Genomic DNA, 21,341 nt, shown 5'->3' with positions numbered 1-21,341 from the left:
GAAAAGCAATAAATAAATAAATAAAATCCAAAGTGCAAAGAACAGGGGCAGCCACCTGGAATCCTGGAGCTAGTTAGTAAAGTTTATTTATTAAGTGCTTTTCACAGATAAAAATCAGAATGCTGTAAATAAAACATAATTTAATAAAGTAAATAACAAAAATGTTTCCTGAATGAAACAGTTTTCAGTTGCTTTCTAAAAGAGTCTATCACATAGAGGGACAGTGGTCGACACACACACACAGTGCGGGCTGTGAGGCCTCACAGGCCAGGTGCTCCAAATCAGGGTGTACGACCAATCAGCAGCCCTGCAACAACTCAAAATAAAAGATATCAATATAACAGGCACACGCCGTCACAGACTTCACATTTGACTTGCTCAAAGAATTATAATTTGAGTTGGATTATAGGTCAAATACTTGAGACTTGACTTGCAAAAAAATATTGCATGATGAAAAATCCACAGCATTTATTAACCACATAAGAAATGCAACGTTTAACCTTCAGCAACCCAACAGGTTTAAGACTCCTCAAGTTTCTCACCTTTCTTCTCCCTCAGGTTAAACTGGAACTGTCTGCTGGCTCTGCAACATTATCTCACGATCATGACCAAATTCAGCTTAAAACTAAAAACGAATGGACAACTAGACACTCTGTGGTTGCTCTTTGTTTGCCTATAGAAATTTGAGCCAGGTAATGTGGTGACGCAACCCCACTTTGTGCTGTGTGCTTATCTTTCTTTTCTTCCCCCTCCCGTTCCACAAACATTGTTATTCTTTGTGCTGTTTTACAACTCATAGCCTGACACTAATACACTGCCAAACCAAAGAAGTTGACAGAAAATGATGGTTATCAGCTATCTAGAGCTTTTCTGTCGCGCCTTAGCCATTAGTAAATGAAGGTGGAAGTGATGCAATGTTTCTATGCACCTGTAGTCGCCCTCCCCTCCTCCCCTCCCCGGACAACAAACGCATCCGCACATCAACCTGGTTTAGTAGGCTGCTGCCGAGGACTAGAACTCGCGAGCCGTAGGGTGGAGAAGAGTCGTGTGCTGCGGAATACATTCGCCAAACCGAGTTGCGCGCGGTTTGGCTGCAGATGCGGGTCGGTGAGTGTGAACGCGAGGCGGGGGGAAATGGCGAACGGGCGCAGGCGGCGGTGCGCCTTGTGAGGATACTCTAGAAAGACACCAGGAGCACAGGCAACCAGCTCGAGGAGACACAGGAGGAAGGAGAGGGGTCGAACCATGGAGGACTCAGAGCCCGCAGAGGACGGCTTGCTCGCGGGCTTGCGATGGAACAGGAGCGCACGAGACCAAGCACAGCTTAAACATAAAATCCGGGATCTGCCGGGGCTACTCAAGCACGGGCTACACCTGCGGAAGAAGAGCGTGAGTATCTCAAAGCGACCGCTGACTGTCCGTTCTTCCGTGTTTGGTGTTTTATGAATGTTGGCAGCGGTTTTATCTTTTAACCGCCAGGTTTCCTGACACCGCTCTGCACTCCTGAGGTCGTTTTGTAACCTCGTCACGACTCAGGTGTTCTTATTTTGCCACGAGCATCGCTGTCGCAGAGGCAGCCTTGTACATATGATCGCGCGCGAGTGGTTCTGTATGATACATCCATAATAACCAGAATAGCTGTAGGACACCATGCCTTCACACTCCTGTAGTCAAGGCAACACCACCTCACCACCATCAAATCCTCACGCACCTGCTCTAAGAAGTGGGACGTTCAGCTGTATGTTTGTACACAAAGTTCTGTCATTTTTATGAGTCATTTTTCTTTGGGATAAAAAAAACATAGTATTGGGAAAGGCGTACATTATCATTTGACGTTGTAAGAGTCCAGTGACATGTGATCAGATGTCTAGTTTGAGACATAACATGGTGTTGACATTTTCATTATACCTGGTTCTTGTCTGTTCTGTAGTAAACAAAAAAAGTTAAACATGCTTATTCCTTATTGAGCAAATTTGAGGTCATTTTAAGACCTCTTGGTTCTTTTTCTACAAAGATGGGTCAACTAAGCTTGAAATGTCTGTGACTCTGTGTCTTTATGTGGAAAAAAATGCACCTGACTAGCCAAATGGCTTGTCTAAGTGTCAGCTCTGCTCATCTTCCTCATCAGTGGCTGCCACTTAAAAAATGCATCCCTGATCCCCTCAGTGGGAATCAGAGGCAGTGTGCCAGGATTTTCAGTCCCTCTGGAGCCAGATGTGCCAAAAATATGCAACATTTGTAGTGTACCAGCCGCACAGAACCACTAAAAAGAACAGTTTATGTTGCATCTGATTTTTTTTTAAGCGACGCTTAAATGAACTGCACATTCACACACTGTGTCCTGTAAACGATTAATATGATTAATATGAGCCCACATAAAATATTTAATTAAACTTGGAAAATAGCTCAATTATGGAAGATATTGTGTGGCAAGTATTTCAATCCTATTATTTTTGTTTGCATTTGCATTTGAGACTGTGAAAGCATAAAAAGAAGGGAAGATTGAGGGGATGAATATGTTTCTTTTCTCATCTCTTGTGTGTGTTTTCCTGTGTGGGTGAATGCAATGAGCCGTGTGTAAGTAGTGTAAAGGTATGGCTGTTCTGTGCAGACGGGCCCTCTCTAGATACTGGCAGTTGCCTATGCTTCACCTGGCACACACATTCACAAACACAACTCTAAAAAGAAGTAGAAAGATGTTAGAGAGGTTGATACCAGCAGAAGACAGCTTCCTAAAGATTGATATAGAAATATTTAATTCCTTCAGAGGGGGACGCCTTATCTGACAGTTTCTCATTACCTTATATTAGATGCTTGCATACAGCATATGAAGTGAACTGAAACTGTTGTGGTGAATGGGCCCATCTTTTACTTTTGGTTCCAACCTCCAGCAGCCTCATCTCAGCGAATACTGTCTTGGATTTATTTTATTTTTCAATTTTTACCACACTTGCCGGCGTGCATGGGATCCCTGTCAAGGTCGAAGGTTTGCAAAAGAAACACTTGATTCATATTATTTAATTTTTCTATCAGAATTCTGACATGTCAATTTTTAAAGTTCTTCTAAAACTTTGTAAATTTTATATGTTAGAAATAAAACATAAACGTGTGTTTGCCCGTGGTGTGGCTGAGCCATAATCCAAAATAGAGGATGAACCAGCATAAACATATCATGGTACATGAAGCTCTAGCCATTGTGAATAGTGTTGTAGTTATCTTGAATTCTACTGGTTAACAGGTAATGTTACCATGTAGTATTTGTTGTTATTATCCCAAAAGCACTGGACACAGACACAATGGCGTCTGGCAGCGGGATGGTGTCTTTACTTCTTGGAAGACGATCTGATACAGTAAAAGTCGGGGGTGATAGATTTTATACAGAATGATTCTGCTTTATTTCCCATTCTAAATGATGGCAAGCTATTTCTTTCCCTATGGCATTAGTTTGCTACCTCCAAATACATATCTGTGTTTATCTGTAGCAAAGCCATAACAAAGCAACTTCAAACTCTAGAACTGGACCAGTGACCAGTTTATGGCACTTTTTTATTCAATTATGTCTTGAATGTTAAAATGTGGGTCTGATTTGTGTTGTTATCTTTATATCCTTTTGCCTTTTGGCTTTTTGTCATATTGAGTTGCCTTGTTCTGCTAAAGAAGACTGCTGCTTGGGGTGGAGGGGGGTGTTTTTTAATTTTACAATATTCTGGTGGGCAATAAGAGTTGAAGCAATATGCAGGATTGGGAGAACTCAAGTGCTCTTAGAAGATTTTTTCAATGTCATATAATAATCAATGTTAATCACTTCACCCATTGGCAGTTTTGATATTGTAGTGGGTCTGTATATAGTTTGCATTTGTAATTCAAGCAAACTGAATGTATGCTGATGGCAGAGAATATATGCGCTGTAGAATATTTTAGTCATGCCATATTTTGGCTTTCCTCTAATGAGTTTATGGCAAATGACACCCAGGATGTTATAGTGTCTTCTCCAGATGGTGCCCCATTTTTCCACATCAGAATAACTCCTTGTTTCATGAAAATATAAACCCTGTGACCACTATTTAAGTAATGCCTTCTCGCGGATTCAAACTTTTAAACAAGCCTAGACATCCTACATTTAGACCTGCAAACTCGGTATATAATAACAAATTTACACTGGACTACTTTATGTTGTGTTCTAATTATATTTATGAGGTTATAAAACCAAACACACTTATAGTGAAAGTTATCTGACTCCATAATAATGTCATGGATAGAAGAATATAATCTTCCTCTGAAGATGATCTAATTTCTGCAATAAAGATGCAGCTAAACAATGGCTTGGGATGCTTTTTTTTGTGTCTTCCAGCAATATTTCTTATAACTGCATTATAGATTAAAATCCAAAAGATGAAAGTATGAGTGAGGGGTGGGGAGCAACTTGCATGCAACAATATTAAGTATATGAATGCCATCCGCAGTGATTGTTTACATGAAGTACATGTTATGCTGGAAGGGCAGTTACTCAGTGAGAAAGTTGAAAAGTTCATTTGTAATGGCTGACCACAAGAAGAAAACGATTACAATTATAACCCCTACCATTAAAGACAACTAGAATGTCTAACAAGCCAGACTACCAACGGTATCGTCAGAGATATAAAATTGCAAAATCAGTCATGAGGCAGACAAAGAAGGGATTGGGCCACGCTGCGTTGACATAAACATTGGAGGCTGTTTATCCAAAAATAAGGAATATGTTCATTAAACCAGGCACTTCTTAAAAGACAGCCGTGTTTAAGATCTAAATTTACGATCGTCAGCTGTCAGCTTGTGCTTTTTAAAAATGTCCTGTTTGTTAAGGATAAGTAGCAGCAGTGGGTCAATTTCTGTAAGATGTGAGAAGTCAGCAATTCAGTTAACTGTTGAGAAAACAGGAAGTTTATTTTTCTGTTCATGGATAACTCCTATGATTAGTTTTTGAGCAAATACCATAAGTGTTGGTTCCAAAGTCATGAGCTGGCGGATTTTTTTTTTTACAGTGCACTGTGTGTGTATGTTTTGTTTGTTTTATGCATCTGTTGAGCTGTAGATGCTTTGATGTCTCCATTTTGGCTTCACTGTATGATGAGTGCGTCGAGGAGTCGACAGAAGCTTAGCTCGGATGTGTGTTTGAGTGTGCGAGAGGGGGCTTGCCAAGCATACCGTGCTACAGCTCTTCACTGTGCTCAGCAATCTAATCTGAGAGTAATCCATTTCTTGAAGATAATGACCTTGCCTCTCCTGTACTCTCTCACTCCCTGTATATGCACTTTGAAGTCACTGCACAGATAAGCGTGTCAGCATGCACACTGTCTCCATCTCTTCTCTTCCTCTTCTCTTCTCTTCTCTTCTCTTCGGCAAATGTGTTTCTGCGAAGGAAACAAACAAACAAATATCAAGACTCACAGCAGCAGAAATCTTTCTTGATGTGCGATACTGTGTAAATGCAACACGTGTGGTGCTGGAGTGTGTACCAAGTGTGTTTGTGAGAGGAGATGATGGTGGAGAAACAAAGACCTCTTGGGATCTCTGCTAACCAGACAAGGAGACAAAGAGATGAGGAGACGAGATAAAGAGACCGAAACAATGACGAGAAAGAAAGAGGAAGATAGTGAGAGTCAGAAATGATTTATTTAGTCTATACGCTTGGCTGGCTGGTGTGCTCTGCTTAACCCCCTGGTCCAAACACTGCATATCATCACTGAAATGGCATTTTTCGCAGCAGGAAACTGATCCCTTTTTGTTTTTTGTTTTTTTTTTGGGAGAAATTCTCTAAGAGCTGATATATCTAAATCTCAAGCCTTATGCTTTATTGTTATTCAGAGGAACTGTATGGTTTTAGAGTAATCTCACATTACTTGTTATGTGTGATGGTTCGTACACACTAGCTAATCAGAAACTTCCAGTTTCATCTGTAAATATTTGGCCAGATTTTATAGTTTTGGCTCTGTGTGGCAAACACCTCAGATTTTACAATTAAAATGTAACAAAGCTGCAAATTTTCAGTTCAATGTGAAAAAACACAGCTCTTGTTAGAGATGTACTACTTACTTTGAACCTTTTGGGAGAGGGCCATGTCTGTTTGATCAAGTATTCCCATTGTTTTATAACTTTATATCATTGCCTTTCCTTCTCATTTATCCTATGTTTAATATCCACCACAATGTGCAAAATCTGTTAAAATTTTACTGCAGGAACTTATTATTCTTTCCAAATTGGATTTTCATCTCTGGCTTCGGTCTGCTGGGGAGATGTAGCATTCAGTGCACACTGTGGTAGTGGAGCAAGCTTGAGACTAAATAAGAATCCAAACAAAATCTCTTGATCTTTGCAGCTAGGTTCTGAGGCAAGAAAACAAACAAAATAAATATATATATATATATATATATATAAAACACCCACAACCTAGAACAATGTCTTAACATTGAGTTTGAATGTATGTAGCCGAAGCTGACTTCTTGGTTAAACTGCTATTGTTTTCTGCCGACCAGCGCAGCAGCTCCACCACACCAGCGAGAAGAGACGTTCACTTATCAACTGACTTCATTTGCCTAATCTACCCTGTACCTTAGACCTCAGTGGAAATGGCAAAGACACAGAGCTGAAATAATCTTTAGCTCCTTGAAAGAGAGCCTGAGCTGTTAAGATAGGGTTGCTTTTTCACATTGCACAAAAAAAGCCAGGTGTTGGCAACTTCTGTTTTTAACCTTACATTTAAGGTGGAGCGGTATCGGTGCACTCTTAACTTCCAAAAAGAAAGCAAAAAAGAATATAATATATCCCCATATAGTGAGACCTTGAAAACTATGAACTGTGAGTATTTTTCCTTTTTTGTGTGCATTTGTGTTGTCTGTATTGTCATCGGCTTATGTGTGAGTGTGTGTGAGCATGTTAAATCCTAGATGGTATCATTGCTGTAATCGGGATCACCCACACTGATCTACATCTATTTTGTTTTCTTGGAACTCAAAGCCCCAGCTGAGGATTTCTCTTCCTCTCTGTCTTTGTTCTGCTCATTCTTCTTCTCTTTCATGTTTATAACTGAAATGGTCTCGATGCTTATTGCCACCTCATCTTTTCTCTCCATCTGTCATATTCATTGTCATGTATTCATAGACTATTTTGAACTGTTCAGCCTTCCTCCGTTCTGTCTTTCTCGCATCTCATCTCATTTTTTCTTCATCTGCAGTTTTCATTCACGGTCGCTACAGTGCTTTTTATTTGATCATTTGAGCCCACTGAATCTTTGTCTGTCATAATCTGGTGGTGTGTTATAGCCAGAAGGTGAGAGTTGAAGGGCAACAACAATTTTTTATCACAGGCTCAGCTTTCTGTGATGGTTTTCCAGAGGGAATCAAACCCACAACTCTTTCAGTGATCCTATTTCACTGACTGAGCTTACAAACCAGTTGCACTCCTATTGCAGGAGCTTCTCATCCGTCTCTTTTTAATGAACACTGGCAATGCGATTGTCTTCGTAACAAGTCTTTACTTTATGTGAAGAGGTATTAACTCAGTGTTTCTAAAGAAGATACCAGTATCTGATTATGTCTAACACTATAGCAACTACAAGTGATGTTGTCTTGTGTATTTTGATTATCTATCATTTTGGTTGGATAGCTTTCTGTTCTTCTAACTAATAGAGTTAAGGGTAAATTATAGATCATGAATCTAGTTATCCTCTTGATTTGACTCTTGTGCAACCAAAAAACTGCGTTGAAAGGTGCTATACTGGTAACTTAATCTTTCCGACCTTGATGGAAAATTTAATTTTAATTTTTTTTTTTTTTACATTCTCCTTATTCAAACAAAATATTAAGTCAGAAAGCTCAATTTTATTAATCAGCTAGAACATTTTACCTTTGCAGTAGGATAAATCAGAGAGCTCATGTTTCATTGTTAGAATGCATCTGGCTTCAATCATGTTAAAACATGTTTACCTGTAGCCTTTCCAGCCGAGCCAATCAAAGTTGTCAGGCTGGTTTGGTGCAATGACTGTACAAGCTGCCAGTATGTGGAATGGTCTGTTGACCATAGTGTTAGTAAACCAGAGCATTTAGTTTCTTTAAAAAAAATCTAAATATGCTCTTTTTTATTGTTATGTTCTTTTTCAGTCATAACTTTCCTATATTTCTCATTTGCATATTGATGACTCTACTACATTTTAGTCTCTATTTCTTGCCTTTACCATTTCTTCCACCTTGCCATCGATGATACATATTGAAATGAATTTTTGACTTCTGCATGTAGCCTCAGTGTTGGAATGGCTGCCAAGGAAGATGTCTAATTTCCTGTGTATAGGTTAAGCAGTCCTTTATAAGAAACTGACAAGCCAGCTACTTGACTTGGCAGTTGGGAGCATATTTAATCTTTTATCAGCACTTCATGATGCCAGTAATGATAAAGGTGTGTCAGTGAAAAAAAGGCTGATATGAAAACTGGTTTACATCAGTTCTGTTAGAGATTTTACCCTATGACATCCATCTTTTTTTCTTTTAGTCACCTTTTACAACACCTTTTAATGTTGTGTGAAGAAGTGTCATAAGCTTAAAAAAATCTTCAGGAGGTGATCAGTTCCGTAAGAAATATAAAGGTTTTTCTTTGTGAGTCAGAAAAATAATTTATGGAATAATTATATTTATTTTCTTAAATCACTGTTAAGTTATTAGTGGACCTTTTTTTTTTTATTGTCATTCTTGCATTCTGTTTGGGATTTATAAACCACATTATTAAAGGCTTCAAATATGTTCATAAATTTATGTTTTGTTTTGTTATTTTAAGGAAGAATGCCAAACATATAAAAGTTTTTTTTAAGCAGGAGAGCAAATAAGAGCAGAGTGGATTCATTTAGTGACACGGTCAGCTTAGCAGGCATTCGACAGATTGGCATAGTTTGTGTTTACTCTTCTCAAAGGCTCCACATTTACTTGACCAGCGACATGTTGCTTGATAACTGGACATATTTAGGACTCATTTTGACTGTTTCAAAAGAAATGCAGGCCTGGAAATGACCGCATATTTATGTATATGCTATTTTATGATATGTAAGTATAGTAAATGTATTGCACTATGAAATATAGTAATTGGTGCAACATTACAAAACTTAACTCATATTAAAGCCACGTTTAATGTCAGTATACAAACAAAGTAAACCTGGTTTGATCCAATAGGTGGCATTTTGACCTTTTTTTAATGGAAAAGTAGGTTTACATTATAGGTGGTTTTCATAACAATAAAGCTACATAATGTTGCTTACAGCTCAAAAAAGCATATTTTAGTATTTAAACTAAGCCTTACCATAATTTTAGATCTATTTTATTTTTAGAGATTCAACATAGCGGCATCTTGCTGAACAATAACAGTCTATAAAGATTAACAGCTTATTTCCTAAAGTAGAAATGGGGTTGAGTCTGATGAAGAAATATTTTGCTGTTTAATGCAATGATTGTACTTTAGAGTTGAATTGTATTATTGAGGAATAAGTAGATAAATGTTTTATTCCTGCTGTCATGATTAGTGTTTAAATGATTATGAAACCATGCAGACCAGAGAATCATATAACAATAAATAGTTTTTTAAATTCAGTGAAAGTCTGACACAGTAACAGGTGTACACACTTGTTGAAGAACTAATGTGAGTATTAGCAGAGGTGAGGTCAAACAGAAACAGAGTGATGGTTTTGAAAGGATAAAGCTGGTCTTTCTCATCTCAGTCATGTTTGTTCAGCGTGTTTACTCGGTGTGTCAGTGTGTATGAGTTGGTTCTGATGGCTTGTGTTTTGTTTTAACAGCAATCACCTGACACGATCCCTGGACCAAGCACCGGACCTACAGTACACAAGGTAAGGAGGTGCATACATGCACACACACATGCTTATCTGTGATGTCATCCCTTTAGTTTTGCTGCAAAACAAAAAAAAAAACAAAACATAAAGATAAATGTTTGTTTATCCTCAATACAGATGACCTCAGCGGTGATATTACCATGGGCCTTTTACAAGCTAGTCTCACCACCTACACACACACACACACGCAAGCACACACGGGCTTATTTTGTCATACATCACTATAATGTGGTTTGGGAAATATTTTAGGACTGCACTCTGCAGAAAGCCTAAGGGATTAAAAATCTCATATAATTTACTTTCTTTCAGCACTAAAAACTTGAGCTGAAGAAATAAAACCTAAAAATAAAAAAATCAATATATGGGAGCTGCTTATTTTACAACCACATGTGCCAAATAATTCAGAAACATGTCCATGAGCAGCCGCATAGTGGGATGTTTGGAAATAGAAGCACTAAACTTCATCTTTATTCAGGTGTGAAGATTTAAACTAGCCTTTTAAAATTATTATTACAGTAAATTCCCCAGGAAAATATTTACTATAAACATTTTACTACATTAATTCTGATTAACATTAATACCAGTCAGTTAAACCATGCAGGTTATTTGGGCTTCTAGGGGTGAAATCAAGTTTGAGGGCTGGTTTTGCAAGTTGGGCCAAACTTTGGCTCTTTTGTTTGAAAGGCACTCACGACATCATTTAGTTGCTTCCCTGTCGCAGTCATGTGACGGCATCATATTTCCACAGACGTGGAAGTCAGTGGACACAACAAACACTTATATTCAAACAAAATCTGCAGGTTTTCAATGTTTTCCTGCTCTAGCATATCTGATTTAAATGAATGAGTCATTGTGCAGACATTCATAGACTGTTGGATCCTTTTACACCCTCACGTACCTGCGCAACATATACAGAACTTACAGTATGTTTTACTAATATTTGCATAGTGGTTCCAGAGTCGGGCTTTCTGCTGCTACAGTTCTGTTTAAGGCACATCAACTAATATTTACAATGCAGTGAAAAGTTTTGAGACACTGATCTGTTCATTCAGAACTGAGACTAATTCAGATTTTATTAAAAACGCTCTTCTTTGCTGTTTCTTCTTATATCTGTATAGTTGTGATGAATCCATGTTCTTCTATGCAACTGAGTGTCAGCAATGGTTCATAGCTAAGATTGGGGGTGGAAAACAGGTTTGTTCACTAATTTAGTTTCTTACTGGCAAAAATGTATTAGAGTTCCTTATTTAACACCCTCATCACCTTAAAAAAAACCTACATGGTACCCCTCATAAAAATGTCATAAAAATCTGAAATATGAATATTTTTATTTGACTTTTTTACATCAGACCTTATGAACAATTTCAGACCTAAGCATATGTATAGTAATTAACCTCTGGTGCACCTGGTGGTTTTGGGAGGTAATTCCACCTAAAACCTGTTCTCCCTGTTGAAGGTACAGGCTTATATTTATTAGGTATTTTTGAGAAAAACATTATCATTTGTCAGGATAACAGTTTATTCAAAATATGTGGTTTTAATGGGAGTCAGTGGGACCAAATTGGTCCTGAATGCGAAGAGTGTCTGTCCTGTACATATATCCTGTTCTATACATCTTACAAAAACAAAATATTGTGCAATTATGAACATAATAAAAGAAAAATCCCAGCCAAGTTTCATACAGTTAGCCTTTAAACTGAACAAGATATTGAACTGATGAAACAGAAAGTACATGTTTGGTCCCTAAAGGTGCCCTGAGGGTTAAGTACACAATTTCAAATCTAGCAAAAAATGAATGACATTATAAACAGCTTTATGCATGTAGAAGAAGAGATCATGATGAGGCCAAATAAAATGGTCAGTGGGAATGGATAGGGGTGTTGCCCTAAATATTGCACTGTTCTGTTGACTGTTAACCAACTAGTACCTTAGCATGCATTCATTTCCTCATTGCCAACGTCATTTTATATTGCAGGAAATAAAGCAAAAAATAGGAGGAGTTCCTGGTTACATATTTTGTGGTACCATTTTCTGAAGATTAAAGTTTGGTCTTAGAAACAGTTTTAGAACTTATAATTTTACTGCTTTTTAGGAAACTTGATCCATATGTTTGAACAGAGCTTTATTGTACAGAAAACATCACAAAGACAACATGCAGAATATACAGAAATTCAGGAGTTAATAGTTTCACGTAAATGCATGGAATTGGTAAGCTAACATGTGCTCAACCTATTGACTGTCCTTCATGAAATCCTGCATACAGCTACCACAGAGCTGTTTTACAGAAGAAAAGAGCAGTTTATGGTTGGGTTTAATAGCAACTATTTGATGTGATTGTTTATATGTTGTAGCTTCATTGATGATGCAGCAGACTCTGCTCTGTAGCATGTACAGTAACAAACAGCGAAGAACAGACAACAATGAAAACAATCTAATTGAAATACAGTGACATTTAAGATTGGCATCTCTAGAAGGACTACTGCAGAGTGCGAAGACTCAGTCAATGTTTTGTTTCTCAGGGGAAAAGAAATCGAGCCGTCCTTGTGAGCTGGTCAATGACAGCTGCATGTAACCACATTAGCCCTATACAATCTCACATGTGTGAACCAATACTGAGATAAGAATTATGCTATTTTAAAATATAAATTTGGAATAATTGTGCTTGCTCATTTTTCTGTATATGTGTGTCAGTCTTGCTCCCAGAGTTTTCCATGTGCTGGTCGGGCTGTGAGGAATGCCTTCCTCTCTCATGGGCCATACCCAGCTAAAGACAAGATCCACCTGGCCAGAATCATACGGTACACTTCTTTCTGTCCGTTTGTGTCTGTGTGCAAGGCTGAATCGATAAGTCCAGTGAAGCATGCACACTGACTCCCCAGTCACCCTTGAGCCCTTTTTTAATTGGAAAGTCAGGTTGTTTATGTACCAAGTTCAACACAGGGGGGATGTAGATTGTGTATAGTGGAGCATAGAGTGATCCGGGGATACATGCACTTTAATGCAGACATCTGTTCGTACAGCGCATTCAGATACATGAAAAAAAGCATCCTAAGACAAATATATAGTTTCATTGTGCACAAACCTACACCAGTGCATACCACACGCACACACACACACGCACGCACACACAAGGAGTTTATCTTAGGGGGAAGGCAGACGGAAAGCATTTGGTGTTTGGAGGAAAAGGCTTACAGAGAACTAATGAATAATCAATAGGTATTGATCTAGAAAAGAAAAAAAGAAAGACAAGCTTTATGCCAGAGAATGTGCATGTGGATCATGGCATTGCGTGGTCATACTTGTGTGCTGAAATTGTCCGTATTTTTAACAGACGAAGCTATGTGGGAGTGGAGCTGGTGCAGTGGCTGTGTGAGCAATGTGTGTACGTGCGCTGTCGGACTGCTGCTGTGCGCGTCTGGCAGGTGCTGCTGGAGCTGGGAGTCCTGCTGTCTGGTAAAAAAAACACACACTAACACACCACTACTTCCAAATTTATAGTCGCCTTAAAGCGACATCAGCACCTATCTACACATCTCTAAAGACACAAACGGTGGACTCATCCATTAGAACAGAGAGGTTCATTTACTGCCTCAATCAGCTGCTCAGCACATGAACCTGATTTCAGCTTAGATCCGTCACACCGAAACTGGGAATCAGGGCGCTGTTTATCAGAGCTCCACCTCCTACTAATCTCATTATTCTGCTTAAAACGTCCTCCTTCATTATTTATCTGTAACCATGTTAACAGCAATTCACTACACACTGAACCAACTGAGATCCTGTTTATCTAACGTCAGTGAGCTGACAGGGCCTGCATATGACTGCTGCAGCACGAGATAGCACAGAAACACTGTTCATACATTATTTATCTTTGTAAAGACAGTTTTAAAAGGAAGTAGATGTTTATATAATGGATGAAGAGTTCAACTCAGGTGTAGCTCGTTGGTCTGGTGAGGTTTTACTGTTGACGTCAGGTTTCTGCTGTTCTCTAAAATGAATCTTGAGCTTTTAGGAAGTTTATTTCTGCTTCTGCATTATTTATTAGAATTTTCCAATTATCTGACTCAAATCTACCTAGATTTCAATTCACATATTACAAAAAAATGTATAACCCAATTAAGTATCTAAGAGAAAGAAGTAGTTGTTTAAATGGCTGTAAAATGTGGAGGTAGATTGAATGTTGCCAGAAAAAAATCAGTCTTATTTGACATTTTTCTAGCATATTTCTAATTAATCGTCTACCACATCGCTGTCTGAGAGTCAGGGCTGGTAAAAATGAAATGTCTTTGTTTTACAATGAAAAAAATGACACTTAGTAAATAATCATTTTTGGGTGTTTATTTAATACTATGGTGGCCGACTGGTGAAAACGCTGCAAATTCACTGACACAATGGAAGTGCTCCGGGTTTCTAAGGCCCGAGGTGCATTTTCACCCGAGAGACAGACAACGAAGTTTGAGCAGAGCGCAGGGAGAGAAACTACATTACCAAAAGTTTCTACTATGCTTACGTCAGTAACTTAAAACTGCTGATCTTTTTCTAATATATTGTACAAGATTGAGGCCAAATGTAATCAATAAATAGAAAAAATACGTACCTTGATGTAGGTCAAAGGGAAATTTAATGACAAATTTTACAACAGGCAAAGGAAACATGTAGAAATGAACATATATAGAAAATAAGCCAAAATCAACAGCAGGAAAATCAGTGCATCATCTGTTTAAAATGAGCACGATGTTTCACTCATCTATGTTCAGATAAAGGAGGAAACAAAAGGCTGAACATTTAACATCTCTGTATTTATTATTTCATCCCTGATCCTTAGTAAGCTATAGAAAGCTAAATATAGTTCAGAATATACAAATAAAACTAGTTGTAAACAGTGTTTACAGCGAAGCAATACACAGAACAAAAGTTGTAAATATTCATGGTAAGTTTGTCTCACCTCTCGTCACCTCATCATCCTCAGCACCTGATGATGATGATGAAACAGGTTCAACCTCTGCGTCTTCCTCTCCATGAGACAACTCAAAGTCTTGACGGACATTCATTAAACACCTCATATTATCCTCTACTCCGTCTTCTTCTGCATTTTTCTCTTCCCAAACACTTTCTTCCTTATAGTAAAAAAACTCCAGCGGTTAACTTCTGGTTAGGCGATTTTGCCGCCTCACCTCGATCCTTTTAGACCCTTCTGGCATATTCGTCACATAGATCAGGATCCACTGATTCCACCACTTTTTCCCGTTTGTAAAATGACCAAAAATGATGGAAATATCGAAAGAAATGCAACACCCACACCCCACGTTAACACCAGGATAAATACTTTTGTAGTCACATTCAATGATGAGTTTCAAATCTGCGCTTTCAGTGAAGCTAATGGCAGCATTTTAGGTGACCTAGTTTGTTTGTTAAAGCAGTTTGAAAACATCTGATCATGCTGGTGCAATCACAGATCTCTAAGGGTTCGGAAACTTCATACCCTTCAAGTTGGATGCTGCTCCATAATGCAGTGCCTAACCTCTATGGCCTCAATAGCTGCAGTAATTATGGACAGTTTCATGGGTTTCAACTACTACCTCCATTAAACTCAAACCAATAGCAATGAGTCCTATACTGGCCACAATCTGTAACCTCAATTATTTACTTTAACATAGTTTTAATGTCTTATTCACATTCTTTTTTTCTTTATTTTTTTTTTTAAACATCAGATTTGCTCTGCCACTGAATGGAAACCCAGCTGGTGCTTATACCTGTACTGCCAACAGGACTCCAGCTTGTTGATCTTAATACTTGTGAATGTGAACAAGGCAAACACCTCTTGATAAACTTAATTAATTTGAAATTATAACTGTACAAAACATGTTATCTCTCTCTGCGTCAAAGCATCTACAACAAACCAGTGAAATTTTTTTTAATATCTTTTTCCCCCCCGTCTAGTGGACCAGCGGGTGGTGTTTTCTGACTCCAACTCTTACTACCAGTTCAGCTTTGAGGAGTGTAACTCTGCCTCCTGCGAATTTCGCTCCAATGAAGGGGATTGGCCAGAAGCTGTTAAGCTCCTCCTACAACTTGCCCCATATGTCCAGTTTCGCTCTGGTGGTGGGGCCAACAGCCCGTAAGTAGTAGATAGATAGATAGATAGATAGATAGATAGATAGATAGATAGATACTTTATTGATCCCGAGGGAAATTCAAGCATCCAGTAGCATATACATACATTAAAGGTTAGTACTTGACATTAGGGGTTAGTACTTAAGCATACCTAGACTAATTTAAAATTAAATAGAGGCAACGGTAGATAAAGAAGACCATTATTATGGTCTATGTACATATATACTGTACAGGTGATCAAGTATGTACATATGTTGACGGTGGTAGCCAAACAAGGTGCATAAGTGAAAAAGTGCAGGATGTGCAAAAACTGCTGAGACAGTGTTAACAGAATGGGATAAGAGCAAATGTGCTTCCAAATGAGAAAAAGGCACATGTCCATAAAAACTATTCAGACTATGGTTGTGGTTGTGACCCCTGCGCCCTCAGCGAGATGTTGTACAGCCGGATGGCCCGGGGTACGAAAGAGTTTTTGAGTCTGTTGGTGGAGCAGGTCAGGGACAGTAGTCTGGGGCTGAACACACTCCTCTGCCTGCTCAGAGTTCTATGCAGAGGGTGAGAGGAGGAGTCCAGGATGGTCAGGATCTTGTCCAAGGTCCTTTTTTCTGCCACTGAGACCAAAGAGTCCAGCTCTGTGCCCACCACAGATCCTGCCCTTCGGATCACTCTATCCAGCCGTGCTGCGTCCCTTTTCTTTATGCTGCCTCCCCAACACACCACAGCATAGAAAAGGACACTGGCCACCACAGTCTGGTAGAACATCAGCAGCAGTTTCTTGCAGATGTTGAAGGACCTCAGCCTCCTTAGAAAGTACAGACGGCTCTGTCCTTTCTTGTGGATGGCGTTGATGGTCTCTGACCAGTCCAGTCTGTCATCAAGCTGCAGTCCCAGGTACTTATATGAACTGACCGACTCCACCTCCACACCCTCTATGGAGACGGGCCTCAGGTCTGATCTGTTCCTCCTGAAGTCCACCACCAGCTCCTTGGTTTTGGAAGTGTTCAGCTTCAGGTGGTTCGCCCTGCACCAGCCAACAAAGTCTTCCACCAAACTCCTGTACTCCTCCTCCTGTCCATCCTTAATACATCCAACTATGGCAGTGTCGTCTGAGTACTTCTGCATGTGGCAGAGCTCAGACTCATACTGGAAGTCTGATGTGTAGATTGTGAACAGGACAGGGGAGAGCACAGTGCCCTGTGGTGCTCCGGTGCTGCTGACCACAGTGTCAGATGTGCAGCCACCCAGCCTAACGTACTGTGGTCTCTCTGAGAGGTAGTCCACAATCCAGGAGACCAGATGTGAGTCCGCTCCCATGTTATGCAGCTTGTCTCTCAGAAGAGTGGGCTGGATGGTGTTGAAGGCGCTGGAGAAGTCGAAGAACATGACCCTCACAGCGCCGCTGCCACTGTCCAAGTGAGTGTGTGCCCGGTGAAGGAGGTACAGGATGGCGTCATCCACCCCCACCTTTGCCTGGTAGGCAAACTGCAGGGGGTCCTGGGCGTGTTGAACCTGGGGTCTGAGGTGGTGGAGCATCAGCCGTTCCAGGGTCTTCATCACATGTGATGTTAGAGCCACCGGCCTGAAGTCTTCTGGTTGACTCGCGTGTGGCTTCTTGGGGACTGGGACGAGACAGGATGTCTTCCACAGGGTTGGAACTTTCCCCAGACTGATGCTCATGTTGAAGACCCGCTGGAGGGGATCCCCCAGCTCAGCAGCACAGGCCTTGAGTAATCTCGGGCACACCTTGTCTGGACCTGCTGCCTTACCAGCTGAACCAGCTGTACCAGATGAACATGTACATAGCTGTGAGTAGTTGTGGTTATATTTCTTAAAGACAAGTTGTTTCCATTGTTATATATTTGTTATCCATTAATGTTAATAAGTATTAATGCTTATTGATGGTAGGTGGTTGTGAGTGTGACTCAGTTGTGAAGCACTAGATGGTCTCTATTGACCTGAACTGGAATCTAATCATTCCTGTAAATAAAGCTGAAGTGGCAAGCTTCCACTTTGAAATTCAAGACAGCTCCTCTGTCTGTATGATCATTTGTAGCTGTACATGATTTGGTGTGAGTGTTACACTTATGCAAATGTCTGTTCTATACTTGCAAAATAAAAAAAATGCACATTACAGTAGATCCTCCTAAAGTCCTAGTGAGAAACCTAATATCTGTTCAGTGTTTTATATCCACGGTCTGTTTGGAAACGTGTGCGGGCTTATTTTCAGGCATACACGTTTCCATATCTATAGAAATACACTCATATTCAATAAGTGAGACATAGTGTGATCCCTCACATACATGAGATTGTCTGCAAGGCAAACTTGTACATGCATGCTGAGGGGTGTCAGCCAGAGTTCCCTGCCTTACTGCTCCTGTGTGAGGGGTTCCTGCTGAGGCTGCTACTGAACTCAATCTGTCACTTAGAGGTATAGAAAGAGTGAGATCTCTGTGTGAGTGTGTGAGGAGGGTTGGGGGAATGAAAAACGGAGTGTATATGGAGACTGAAGGAACAGAGCCTCACAATGACATATTCTACTGCGTGTCAACTTCAAAGGGTGCATTTACAGACGCAAGGGAGAGAAACCGACAGTGATGGGAATTTGAATGTTATATTTACTAATGTAGATCTTATGTAACATAATGTACATCCTTCTGCCTTTTTCATCAGTGCTTTTGTATATATTTTAATGTTTGACATGTGCACTCAGAATTATTCCACTCCAGTGCTTTCACATTGCCAGCTGATCTTATTAACTTGTTCTGCTCTGACAGCAGTGAACTGAACCTTAATTTACAAGGCAATCAGTGCTGCATTTATTTACCCCTTTTTTCACTGATACATAGAAATGTAAAATTGCCTTTAAGTGCTGTACATGCGTTGATATTTGTGCTTGAAAATGCACTTGAACTGTAGAGCGGCTTCATATTTTTATGGTAGCCATAAAAGTGAATTTGCATGCAGCACCCACTCTTTCGCTTTGACTCTCCTGCTCTCTGTGTCTCTCTTTGACTATCGCACCATTTCTCTGCAGGTGTCTGTCTCACACCCGCCCTCCCGATTTATCTTTCTGTGGGAAGGTGAACATTTGAAGCTGTGTGGAAAATATCCAAAATGACTCTATCACTGGCTTTAGAAACTTGATGAACTGATTAATATATTCATCTATTTGGTTGATTATTTTTCCTCTTTAATTATACCAGTTGGTATTAACATTGCTGTAAAGCCTGATTAATTACTTTTAGAACACAGTATAACTTGTAAAGCTCAAGCTTGTGTGGATTGTGTGGGGGGTGCCTCCTGCAATATTCTCTTGTTGGTATTCATTCTGGTTTTTAGTTGCTTGGTGGATTGGATGATTGCACTCCTTCACAGTAATAATGAAAACATTATTTTACACTTTACTTAGCTTTTACTGACAGGGACCTTAGTAATGTCTGGAAGATCCGTATGATTAAAATAAATTGAAAAAATACATTATTTTTTCCAGAGGGCCATTGCTGTTTGCAATATTCAGCTACGATAGTTTGGCACCTCCTCCTCATTGTGGTCACCAGCCTGGCCATAGTTTTTATGTGGGATTTACTCCCATTCCTTAAACAGGAGTTTAAAAGGTCAACCAGTGTGGTTGTATTGGTCACTCTGGCACATACAGCACGTCCAAGCTCATCCCTCAAATGTTGAATTGAGTTTAGGTCTGGACTTACGTCAGGTGATTCCACTTCCAATTTCGTGGCTCTGTGTGACTGACCAGGCTTTCCAATGATGCATAATACAACACCAACTGGTACTATTAAAGCAGAAAAATAATTTACCAAACACAAGTTTATATATATTTTTTATGAAGCGTTCCATCTTCATCTAAATTCTGCACAGCTTTAATGTATTTGACTGCTATAAAAATCTTATTCTCCCTTTTCCAGGTTGCTTTATATTATGATAAGAACAAAAACTTGCATATAAAAAGCATTTTAGAGAAACTGTAATAGAAGAAAAAAGGCATTAGTGTTTAAATGTTAAAAGATGTCCTGCATTTGTTCATTTATGTTTTAGGTCCTGTCAAGCTGATTTTTGTCATTAAGTCTCTGTTTATTTATAGCAACTTTATTAGATGGGGGGGGGCCAAGATGGCGTCACCGTGGCAAGACATGTGAGCCCGACCTGCTGACGGTTTCTCAAGGGATGTGGTAATACGACCTATATTTGAAACATAATTCCCACAAAACACGGTGTTTGGTGCACTCAAGTAAAGACAAGTCAAGCATATGGGGAGAAAACTGAAGAGAAAAGAGAGGGAAAAGCTAACGGAAAAAATGCAACGTGATAGCCACAATCCAACGGCTAGCACCACTTCTAGTGCTGCTCATTCGCCTGTTGACTCGGGTGAAGAAGACGGCAGAATGTGGTTTGACTCCAGTCCATCTCTAGATAGCAAAGCAATGTTGAGTACCGAACCTGACACTCCAGTTAAACCCGCTAGCAAGAAAACTAGACATGAAGAGTCCGACGTGCATGCTAATGAAGGTACCGTGGACATCCTGACAGCCATTCGGGAACTCTCTGCCAAACACGATGTAACGTTCCAAAAAATTTCCACGATTGAAAAAATTACCCAAGCAACTTCCAAAGAAATCGAGAGCCTCTCCGTCACGGTGAAACAGCTAGTCATTGATGTGAGTGAAAACAAGAAAGAGCTGCAGCAATTGCATGGCGAGATCCAATCTTTGAAAGGGGAAAACAACCACCTCAAAGCAGCTCTGCTTGAATCCCGACGATACAGCTGGAAATGGTTTTTGAAACTACACGGCCTGAAAGAATCCGAGGGAGAAAACGCGAGGAAACGAGTCGTAGACGTATTACAGAAGCTAGCACCTGACATTCATGAGGAGCTACATGCAGGAATCGACGTTGTTCACCGGCTGGGTCCTAAACAAGAGGGGAAGACCAGATCCATCATCATTCTCTTCGCAATGCGGCGAATTCGAGATACAGTTTGGCAGGCTGCCAGAAAATCCAGGTTTCTCCAGACCAACAAAATGACCATCACAGAGCCTCTGCCTCCAGAAGACAGAGCTGCAAGGGAGAAACTCTGGCCACTAATTAAAAAAGCACGCGAAGAGGGTAAGAAAGCATCCTTCAAAAATTCATTTGCCCTCATCGATGGAAAGAAGTATGACTTCTCAAGTGTTAAATGAGTAAAGCTGCACAACAGCTTCCTTGCTGCAGAGCCATATTATGCTTGCTCTCAGCTTTACCTTTTTGTTTCCTATAAATGACACGACTTATTGTTCTCTGACACTGGCTACTTTTAAAGACTAAATAAGTCTGCCCCATCTGGAAGACTGCACCGCTTGGGGGATCT

General features: G+C 39.8%; 1 protein-coding gene across 1 annotated transcript in view; it reads left to right on the top strand.

Moving 5' to 3' along the window:
- Positions 1 to 842: 842 nt before the first annotated feature.
- rapgef5a (Rap guanine nucleotide exchange factor (GEF) 5a) overlaps positions 843 to 21,341 on the top strand; it is a 52,021-nt gene continuing 31,522 nt past the window's right edge. Inside the window, exons 1-5 of the mRNA XM_042011920.1 lie at positions 843 to 1,389; positions 9,812 to 9,862; positions 12,557 to 12,663; positions 13,197 to 13,318; positions 15,806 to 15,983. Of these exons, the coding sequence (XP_041867854.1) occupies positions 1,246 to 1,389; positions 9,812 to 9,862; positions 12,557 to 12,663; positions 13,197 to 13,318; positions 15,806 to 15,983 (602 nt within the window). The 5' untranslated portion in view covers positions 843 to 1,245. The remainder of the gene's footprint in view (positions 1,390 to 9,811; positions 9,863 to 12,556; positions 12,664 to 13,196; positions 13,319 to 15,805; positions 15,984 to 21,341) is intronic.

The sequence above is a fragment of the Melanotaenia boesemani genome, chromosome 17 (assembly GCF_017639745.1).
Source record: "Melanotaenia boesemani isolate fMelBoe1 chromosome 17, fMelBoe1.pri, whole genome shotgun sequence".
In the NCBI taxonomy this organism is placed as follows: Eukaryota; Metazoa; Chordata; class Actinopteri; order Atheriniformes; family Melanotaeniidae; genus Melanotaenia; species Melanotaenia boesemani.
The sequence above is the reverse complement of the archived record's forward strand: the minus strand, read 5'-3'. Positions and strand labels throughout refer to the sequence as shown.